Source organism: Sprattus sprattus, assembly GCF_963457725.1.
Source record: "Sprattus sprattus genome assembly, chromosome: 9".
Taxonomy (NCBI): domain Eukaryota; kingdom Metazoa; phylum Chordata; class Actinopteri; order Clupeiformes; family Clupeidae; genus Sprattus; species Sprattus sprattus.
This window is the reverse complement of record NC_137928.1, coordinates 25,940,354-25,951,531: the sequence shown is the minus strand read 5'-3', so window position 1 is coordinate 25,951,531 and position 11,178 is coordinate 25,940,354. Positions and strand designations below refer to the sequence as shown.

The 11,178-nt window shown below is 40.6% G+C and overlaps 1 protein-coding gene across 1 annotated transcript; it reads right to left on the bottom strand.

Annotated features, from left to right (window-relative positions):
• Window positions 1-5,927: 5,927 nt before the first annotated feature.
• LOC308370397 (odorant receptor 131-2-like) lies at window positions 5,928-6,907 on the bottom strand (the record flags this gene model as incomplete). Its single annotated transcript, XM_080845049.1, is given in 5 exon segments — window positions 5,928-6,109; window positions 6,112-6,511; window positions 6,515-6,686; window positions 6,688-6,814; window positions 6,817-6,907. Coding segments are annotated over 5 exon segments (972 nt in total).
• Between the last annotated feature and the right edge of the window lie 4,271 nt (window positions 6,908-11,178).

The window sequence follows — 11,178 nt, the reverse complement described above, 5'->3', positions numbered from 1 at the left end:
GACCGTCAGTTGTGTTGTTCAGAGGCAGGGTTGGTGCACAGCTCTAAACAGTGACTAGGCCTATTCGACTACAGTTTTAATCCATTTTATGGCAAGAACCACTCAACTAAGTAAAAAAAAAACGACAGTCCATCATAACTTTAAAGGCTTTTTTATGGTACTCCGTACGACACGTTTTTGGGCACATAGGAACGCCTTCAGGTAGCTGGAACGCCTTCTCAGGTAGCTGAAACGCCCTCTCCGTGCTCTCCAGAGCCGTCGGACAGCTCTCTGTGTCCCCGCAAAAATTTCTGTCGGTCCGCTCATGGCGACGGATACTCCTTGGCCGTGATTGGCCCACTACGACATCATTTCCTTGAAAACTATTCCCTGTATATCACAATACATGAGCCGGCCAAGTAGCCTATTGCCAGAGAACCAGCACGAGCGACAGCAATTAAAAAATTTGTCCAAACGACCTGAGCCCCACGGAGTCAATGTCTCAACTGTTCATACTACTGACACATTGACGTATTTTATGAATAGCCTGCCTTTATTTAACTCCGGCATCAACATATACTACATGCACTCGCTCACACTCGCTGTGATGCACTGCACTCGCTGTGATGTGTTTTCCTTTCATTTCACAACGTATTTACTGTATAATTCACGATAGCAGTTGCCCCTTCGTAAACATTGCTACACATTTTATTTGCTTAAAACACACACGTATATCCTATAGGCTACTGTCAAATCAGAAAGAAAACAGCTGTCACTCGGCTATTACCTAACCAATACCTTTCAAACACGGTGATAGAATGAAGGACAATTGAGTTGGGAATACTATCAACAGGTTGACTTCACTAGCCTACTTATAAAGATATTTCAAATATGGAATGTTCAATGCTTATTCGCGCCAGTCGCAGTATCTCAATTTGCCAAGATGGTGAATATGGATTATCCGTGTGCTCTGCCCTGCTATTGTTCTAACAATATGCCTACAATATTCCTTTTGTTTGAGTGTGGTTGTTTAGTGCGATATTCTAGTTAGGCTACTGTATATAAAGGAAGGCATTGCAACGGGAAAATCTCCTGAATCTCTTCTCATTGTGCTCCACCTGTCACGTCTCTGCGACCCACAAGTTGGGCTTCCACCACACTTCGAGACACGCTGTCGTTGGGGGAAATAATTACTATAGTTCATGTTTACTTGTATGAACTTTTAACTATTTCATGAAAGGTGTGGACTTGTACAACACTGTCAGTCGTTCAGATGTTGTGCCTATATCGTATCGTCACATGATCAAATAGAGATTACAAAAATTACCCAGAAATCATTGCAAATCTGAATATGACGAAAATACCAAGGAAAATAAGAACGTATTCATTTAATTTAATCGTTTTTTAACAGTTTCTATAGTGTAAGATAAGCATATCATTTTGTTGTAGATTGCAACTATTTCTCCCACAAAAAATACCTACCATGAAAGAGATAAGTTTGCCCTTTCAGGTGTATATGTAACATTAGACGAAGCAAGAAAGGTGTATGTCTGCTGACACCTGTTGCATTTCAGTAGCGACAGCTGGTGAGAGGGAAGTAAGTAAAAGTTGAGCAGGAGAGGGAAAGCCAACTAACGATTTCCATCGCACGAAAATGTCATGGGGTAGCTTGTCTTTCGGCACTTAAACTGTTATTCCCCCTACTGTTCTGGAAGAGAATTGTTTTCAGCACCCACAGCCGTTGGAGTACTATAAAGGGACACAAATGCTAACTAGTACGTACTATCCGGCCGCCCGCCCACTGTCCAACTATCCGACACGACTGTTTTGAGTACTGTATAAGGGCCTTAAGACAGGAAGGTCAGTCAATCCGTAAGATTTTTGAACATTAAATGTATCCTCAAGTGCAGTTGCAAAAACCATCAAACGCGATGATGAAACTGGCTCTCATGAGGACAGCCCCAGGACAGGAAGACCCAGAGTTACCTCTGCTGCCGAGAATAAATTCATTAGAGTTACCAGCCTCAGAAAATGAAAATTAACAGCACCTCAGATTAGAGCCCACATAAATGCTTTGCAGAGTAAGAGTATTAGACACATCTCAACATCAACTGGAGACTGCGTGAATCAGGCCTTCGTGGTTGAATTGCTGCAAAGAAGCCACCACTGAGGAAGAACAACAACAAGAAGAGACTTGCTTGGGCCAAGAAACACAAGGAATGGATATTAAACCAGTGGAAATCTGTACTTTGGTCTGATGAGTCCAAATTTGATATTTTTGGTTCCACCCACCGTGTCTTTGTAGGACGCAGAAAAGGTGAAAGGATGATTTCTACATGTGTGGTTCCCACCATGAAGCATGGAGTAGGAGGTGTGATGGTGTGGAGGTGCTTTGCTTGGTGATTTATTCTAAATTCAAGGCATACTTAACCAGCATGGCTACCACAGCATTCTGCAGCAACATGCCATCCCATCTGGTTTGCGCTTAGTGGGACCAGCATTTGTATTTCAACAGGACAATGACCCCAAACACACCTCCAGGCCATGTAAGGGCTATTTGACCAAGAACAGACCTGGGCAAAGTGCGGCTCCAGGGCCATTTACGGCCCCTTGGCTGAGCCAACTTCACTCCTGGCAATAACATAACATGTGGTAGAGTGGTGTAGTGGTCCCTGGAGAAGTGCTTATACTCTTAATTTTTTAATTTTTAAGCAGCCCATACAGCGCAGGATAAACGGCCTGTTTTGAGAAGTGAGTATACGCAATGCTGACTGAAAAATAATTGGGTATTCTCCGTATACCTGCGTTTACCCTGGACTACACCACTGAACATGTGCTTCCCACACCTAATGCAGTAACTGTAGTAGCAATACTAATATTCATGATATTTTGTTATTTGCTGACTGTATTACCACTAAACTCCCTGGCCTTACTAACCTTGAGTACCCTTACTTACTGAGTAGACAGGTAGGTCAGTTTGATTGTCAGAGGCACAGGCCTGTGAGAAGAAGGCTGTGACACTACAGAAGCAGTGTCAGTCCCGCAGGGCGTCTGATGAGATCCAGAGGTATGTGTGTGTCTGTGTGTGTATCTTTGTGCCTAAGTGTCATTGCTAAGACACAGGGAGCCCCAAACAAAAATGTTTAGATCATTAAGCTCCAATTAGTAGGATGACGAGAACTGTTGTCATACTTTCTTTGCTTTGTTATTGAAAGGCTGATAAATTATTCACAAGTCTTATCATTGCCGTCCTTGTCATGTACTGTTTGTGTGTAATTAGTACCATTCTCATATAGTTTTTTGGGGAATACTGAGAGGTGATTAGCATTGTGTTCATTTGGAAGATGATGCAAAGTCTCAGATGGTCTTTCTTGATACCCAGAATCCTCTGCAGGTCTCACTCAGGCCTCACATTTGTCATGTAGTGAAATACACCTTAAACTAAACTATGAACATGACTGAGTTCAGTGATTATCAATCATGTTTCAGCGTCAAATACCTTGAGAACATAAAGCTTTTGCAAAATCCTTCTGAAGAAAGCCCTTTAACCTGACATGCTGTCAAGTCTAAATATTAAATACATTTACTTTTGAGCAGAGAATCTACAGGTTCCTTCTCTACATTGGACTTACAACCTTAATTAACCATAATTAGTGTGGTGTGATTTCGGACTTCAATGTATATTGATATATCAGATATTTATTTGCCGATGATTTGGCCTGTGCACTGTTGATGTAGGCTTTGTCTATGCAATGCCAATTTCCAGAGCATTGTGAGAGGACAGGTGTTCAAGCCTCCTCAGATGTTAAAGGTTGACAAACATGTCCCCAAGAAGTCTGTGAATGCAATAACCTCTGCTTAACCTTTTCTCGAGCCTGTGATAACGTTAACGCTACTGTAAGTCACCTCCAATATTGAAATCTATTACAAACCTGTGGTAGACTACAAAACCTCTAATAACTTTCTCTACTGGTTCAGCGTACTTTGCCTTCTTTCTTTCAAAGGTGTCATAAGTCACATCTTCAAAAAACATTGCTAACTCAACCAAGTAAAGTATTTATTCACTTAGAGAACAACACCATGTCAGGTCTTGTAGAGATCACTACAGTGCACAGTACAGTCGTAGCCAAAGGTTTTGAAAATGACACAAATATACATTTTCACAAAGTTTGCTGCTTTCGTGTCTTTAGATTTTTTGTCAGATGTTTCTTTGTAAGATTGAAGTATAATAACAAGTATTTAATAAGTGTCAAAGGCTTGAAGTGGAAGCAAAGAGTCAACTTCTCCCAACCATCCAGGTACAGTTTGTTGAGGAACAATGCCTTTTCCAGCATGATGGAGCACCTTGCCATAAGGCAAGTGGCTCGGGGATCAAAACATCGATATGTTGGGTCCAAGGCCAGGAATCCCCAGACCTTAATCGCATTGAGAACTTGTGGTGAATCCTCAAGAGGCGGGTGGAAGTTGTGAACCTACAAATTCTGGCAAACTCCATGGATGGATTGCAGAGGTCTTGAAAAAGAAGGGTCAACACTGCACTGCAACACTGTTCCTGCATCCACCTCAATGCCTCAAAAGCCTTTGACAGTTATTTAATGCTTGTAATTAAACTTCAGTCTTCCCTAGTAACATTTGACAAAAAATATCTAAAGACACTGAAGCAGCAAACTTTGTGAAAATGTATATTTGTGTCATTGTCAAAACTTGGCCACGACTGTACAACTTGAAGTTGTCTCCTAACATTAGCCATCAATTTTCAGTTGCATTTCCAGTTCCATAGTGTTTTTTTTGTATTTCTTATGTAAAATAGTATTTATTATTACACTAGGTCTCTACTGCTTGTAGATTGATTGTTCTCCTTTGTACTTCGCTTTGGATCTGCCAAATTACTAAATGTAAATAAAAAAAGTGTTTGCCAGTGCCCCATGTACATACTTATCTATTCCTCCTTCACAAAAAAAACACAACATTTATGTTGTTAACTGGAAAGAGACAACATCAGTGTTTCCTCTCCAACATGCTAATCATTTTAAAACGTTGTTATATCTCCAATTATAGCAACCTTGACATAACTAGCCTTCTAGTACAATAGATTTTTCAATATGCCAACAGCCGCACACAACTTCCATCTTAATCACCCACACATAAACTGAGGTGTTGCGGCCTTGGGAAGATATAATGAATGGCTACAACTATTGATTTAATGGGACATAGTGATTAAATGTGATTTTCCACACTTAACCATGTCCACTTTTTAGCTTACTCTGGCGTCTGCCTCAGGAAAGTGACTTTAAATAGCCTCAGCCTCATTCAAACAAATATCATTGTGATTGACATCATCTGCATGAGGGTTGTGGTCGAATATACTGTATCTCTAATTAACCCCTGTAGGCGCACCTTGTCACAAATTTGCCTGAAACCATATCCTGTTTTAGTGAAAGTACCCATCAGTGAAATAAACTCAACTCATGATAACTGACTAGACATTGTGTGGTTCACTGCCTCTTCACATGATTAGCTGTGTGGCTTTTTCAGTTTCTTATGTAACATGTTACAGAGGCCTACAATACCAATGCATGGGAACTTCACATTGTCATTCTGCAATTTCACTTCAATTGAAGTCTATAATGCAATTCATGTCTTTGTCTTGTACATGACATACTGAAAAGAGCTGTTTTATTAAGGGTAAAGGGATTATTGTTCATAACCTGTTGAAATATCCAGTATGCATTATCCATTGTATATTTTTTTAATACAGAAAGATGCACAGGGGATGGATTATAGATTATTTATCGTTGTACAAACGTTTGTACTACAAATGTCAAAAGGAGGTAATTTAACTATATTGATATCATTACGTCTGTATTTTACATGGCTGATCATTTGTTTGATCATGACGCCTGATACACTGTGTCCTGGCATAAAAACATTGGTGAAGAGTGAGAACACTAAGCCTGTAAAGGCCCTGTTCTGGCATGGCCTTTTAACTTGTTCTTTTCTGAGCTTAGAAGGGGGAAGAAAGCTGTGTCGAGAACAAAACAAGCATAGTGTCTCAGCACGACATAAAACTTCTCATCTCTCAGACCATATATGAGTGGGCTGAGACAAAGTGGGGCCATAAGGAACACAAGTTTGAGTATCTGAGATTGATGAACAACACAAAGTCAATCTCCAGTATGGCCATCTCCACAAAGGGGCACACCAACTGAGCCAGACAGAGCAGCAGCTGGAAAGTGTGCAGAATCACCGTCCTCAGTCCCTTCTGCGTTGACTTTTTCTTGCCGGACGAGGCAACCCGTGCAGCCCTCAGGATCGCAATGTAGGTGAAGATGATGACGACGAACATTAGCACAAAGTAGACCAGCAAGAGCGCACTGCGCACATGGCTCAACCAGGCCTGCACCAACATAATTTCAATGCTGCACACCACGTAGGTGAGAAGGAGCAGGGGCTGCACTAGTGAGAGGAAAGACACGACCGTGACAGTCGGTATAAGCATGCTGATCAGCCATATGACCACGAGGCCTTGCCGTCAGTTCCTGGGGCTGGAGATGTCAGCGTGCCGCAGGGGCATGTAGATGGCCAAATAGCGTTCCAGACACATGGCAACAAGGGTCAAAAGGTTGCCGACGCTTAACCAGCTCAATAGAAAGCAGAGAATACAACATGGAATCCAGGGGATTGGAAACTGGAAGTAATTTCCAATGGTCGGTCAGGACCATGAGGAATGAGTCCATGAAGAGTGTCTGGACGAAGAGGATGTATTGGGTGTCCGTCCTGAAGGCTTCCTTCTTCATGAAGGTGAAGATCATGAGAGAGTTGACATAGAGAAAAAGCCCACTAGTACCTGAGCAAGCTGAATCTTCTCATTGAGAGGCCTGGAGAGATAACTGATGAGAGTTGTGTTACTGCTCGTATAATTCTGCATGGTAGCAAAAAGGTTTAAAACATCCTTTTGACTTGGCTGTGGTATGCCTGTAACATCAGTCAATGTGAAACATGTTACATTATACTAGAGCAGTTTATTCACTAATACACAAATGAAGTCACTTTCAAGTGGTTATGGACAACTGGAGTAGTATACAGCTTCTTTCAGTAAAACACATTCAGATCGTCGGCTAGTTGAGGGTTCTCTGTAGTGTGGGGGGACGGTTTCCTGTAGTTGGTGATGTCCTGCAGGCCTCTCCACACTGATATGTGGAGTTCAATTATACAGAACCTAGTGTAGTAAGACATTCATTTTATCTTTGATTTGGAGAACAACATTCAGCCCACACAGCCCTACAGAAGAATGTAATTGCTAAATCACTTTCAGCCTAATAGCCTGTAAAATGGGTTTCAGTCAATGTGAGACGTGTTACATTATACTAGAGCAGTTTATTCACTAATACACTAATTAAGTCACTTTCAGGTGGTTATTGACAACTGGAGAAGTATACAGCTTCATTCAGTGTCACTGTTCATCATCATCATCATCATCATCATTAATCATCTATAATCATCATCGCCTCTCTTTTTTCTTTTACATTCAGGGTTGTATTGGATTCTTGCCCACTAATGATTAAGACTGGTCTCTTCTGTGACCTTGACCTCTCGGACTGTCTCTCATATTCAGACTTAATAACAATTCTTATGCGTCTCTGATGAAATCTGTGGCTGCATTGTTTGTGTTCTGTTGTCCAGGCGATGTTGCTAAAACACAAAGGACACAAGGGAAACATGCTAAATACCTTTTTAATTAGTGTACAGAATGTTTGTTGCCAACCTCATCCATGTTTTGCTCATCAAAGGTTGATAAATTATTCACATTCTGAGCTAATGACCTTGGTATTTTTAGTTAATGATATGCTTTGGTTTCATGTTGTTTTCATGCTAGGGAATATCAACAAGTTGTGTTGCATGTAAATGAAGATGATGCAATTCCACACCAAACAATGTGGAATAGTCTGAGAGGTCTCATATTCACCATGACTGGGCACCTTTTAGTGATGTCAAGTTGTCTTGAGCGCAGCTTAGCACAAACTTTTGACAGCTCAGCTCAGTAAAGAGATTGATTGTTGCATTTAACTCTGTTACATACAAGTAGTTACTACCCGTCCCTGGATACAGCATGACTAAGACATGATTTTCAATAAACAAAAATCATAAAGAAATCCAATAAAAAAATCAATAAACATAAATATTAAAACATGGACAGTCTGTTGAAAATAAAATGACACTTTGAATAATTGGCTGTATACACATTGGTTGTGACTATATAGATGCATATAGCTAAATATTCTCTACTATTCTCAGATTCTCACATTAGAAATGAATGAAGCCTTATGCATTAGGCCTTAGTTTGTGCATGATGCAAGGACAGTTTCACAAATACATGTCTTGGAAAGGTGTCGCAATTGTTAAGAATAGCATGCCAATTTGTTGTTTTGCCCCGACAACCCATTGGGATTATTAAACGGACATCATTTGTACCTTTTATCCTTTTGAGATACCGTTGGGCAACAAACATATTGTGTGAGGTCAATATGTAGCCAAACCTTCTTTGTGATGCAACCCACTCGGTTTGCAAACAAACAGAACAGCACAACTAATTAGAGAGGTGGTAGGGGATAATTACAGAATAGCAAGCTGGCAAGATTACCCTCTTAAGGCCTAATTAACCACTAAGGAGTAATGCCACCTCCCAAACACCTCCTTACCCTTGAAAAATGTTTGCAAAGCAAGACAATAACACTGCCAGGTCCAAAGGGTTGTTTCTGTAGTGTGTGATTGTTTACTTGTGGACAGCACAGTTGGCTGACATTCAAGGTCATTTCATAATGTGGACGCTACACAGTATTTTTTTCACGATTTCTCCACATCTTAATTATAGAGGTGTACAGAGAGGTCATTATTTATATCTGTATCTGTATTTGTTCAATCCACAAAATGATCTGTATCTGTATTCAGATAGAAGACAGAAGAATGAAGTGAGCGTGATTCATACCAGAGGTCACATTAAATTGGACAATACAATTGCTGTGTCTTCAAAGCATCTAATTGATTTAATATGGGCATATAATTAATTATGGCCTATATTTCCTTATCCTCATACCAGTGGTGTAGCAAGAAAACATTTTTGGACAGGCCTCTGCAACTGTGAGCGGGCACGAATTTCACTCATGGTCCATCATTAGCCTACACATTCTTTATAGCTCACTGCTGACCTGAGTGGCCAGTTAGAAGTCCTGAAGCGTACTCAATAATTAAGCCATTCTCATTAGTAAATCACAAACCACAAAACTTTAACCAGAGGCCTAGTAAATTGGGGCCTAAAACATCAAGTACAGACATGATTCCTCACCTATAGCCCTAGTCATTTAAAACATCCAACACACACACACAACACAGTCCAGGAGAGGCACCACACTGTCCAAACTGCCTTTACTACAGAAACAGGTAATATCTTATTTGTCACTCCAGGCAGGGGCAAAACACATGTTAGCCCACCTGTAGTGCAATATGACCAGACTAGGCCACACCATGAGTCGAGAGATGATGAGGCTTGGCATTGAAAAGCGCAATTATTTCACTTTGAATGCATGTGTTAAAGTATGTGAATCTATGTGAAGTAGTAGCAAGTCATTGAAGATTACTTTGGCTCATCCAGCTGTGGTGCCCCTTCAAAGAGGCCGCTGTGATCAGATTAACCTACAGATGTTTGTTGACCTGAGGTACTTTGACTACATTGCCTTTGTTCTCACACCGAGGGGTCTAAGCCCACTAATTTATGGGTTGAAAGACGAGACATTTTTCAAGGCCCTAAAACATTATTCAGTGTGTGAAATGAGCCAGAGTAGGCCTGTGGCCGTCTCATCTTGATTTAGTTTCCCAGCATTTTTCAGGCCTTTCTGATTTTATAATACAGAGAGTGGCTGTATGTTGTTGCTTAATCTGTGAGTCTGACTGCACTGCACACAACTTTAAAAGTCAGGCGTGCTTTACAGTTTTTACAATTGCTTAAACACATTTCTTGAAACAGTCACCCATTTTCTCTAAACTCTAAACACAAAACCTCATCTTCAAGCACTTTTTACAAAACCTCTGAATCCTCTTGCAAAATGAAACTTTCGCCTCAAAACAGTTTTACCTGTGCTCAAAATCAAACACTGCTCTCAAATCATAAACAAAGTGATCAAAATGATACACTTTCAAGCAGTCAGTAAACAATACACCAAAAAATAGAAAACACATTGTTCAAAACATACAGTTTTCTGGGAGAGGTAAAAAATGTTTTATCTCAAAACAAATTTCATATTTATCTGTCATTGTCTTTTGATGAATGAAAATATGTTCTCTCTTGTGGCTTAAAATGTATCAGAAACTACTTTTCTCTTATTTGAGTTAGTTCTTTCTCCTCCTTGTACGCCTATACGTAGTACTGTACCCTGCATCTCACTACTCACAACACACTCTTGTTCTTTGTTGATTTGAACCTGCAACCAGTCAAAATCTATTGAGCAGTCAGGACTGTTACTGTACCAAATAGAGCACAATGTTCAGGGCCAAACAACTTGTTTATTGTACATTATATAGCCTACAATGCACTGTAGGCCTACTACATATATACACTACTACAGTGAAAGGGACAAAAATCAAAGGAGTCAACGTGTTGTTCACTCGTCCTCCTACTTTGTTTCTTCTATCCATTCTCAGACTTTCCCTCCCACCTTTAACAACCTGTTTGCTCTCTAAACTGGCTTATATTTAGTCTGGGAAGTCCCGCCCCACTTCTTCCGGCCAAATTGATTTTGCCTCTGCACTGGGTCTGGCCAACTTTGGATAGCCGTTCATTTCAAGATTTCCAGAATCCTTGGAGCCAATCACAAACTGGCTTTTGGCTACCTGGCGCGCCATTGGCGGATTTAAACTTACCACGGCTACGTTACAAAATCTACTGCACGGAGAGTTTTTAAACATTGGACATGGTGGCCGCGGAAGCACCGCAAAACTTCGATAAGGCAAGTTTTCTTTGAAAACAGAACAGAAACTTGCCCTGGAACAATTCATACAGAAAAAATATGTGTTTGCTTTATTACCGATCGTTGTATCGTTGTATAGTATCGTTGGTCTGATTGGTTAAAGGCGTGTCCAATTACGTGAGTGAAGTGGATCGCTGATGAGGAGTTGGCCAGACTAACTGAGCAAATGCAATGCAGT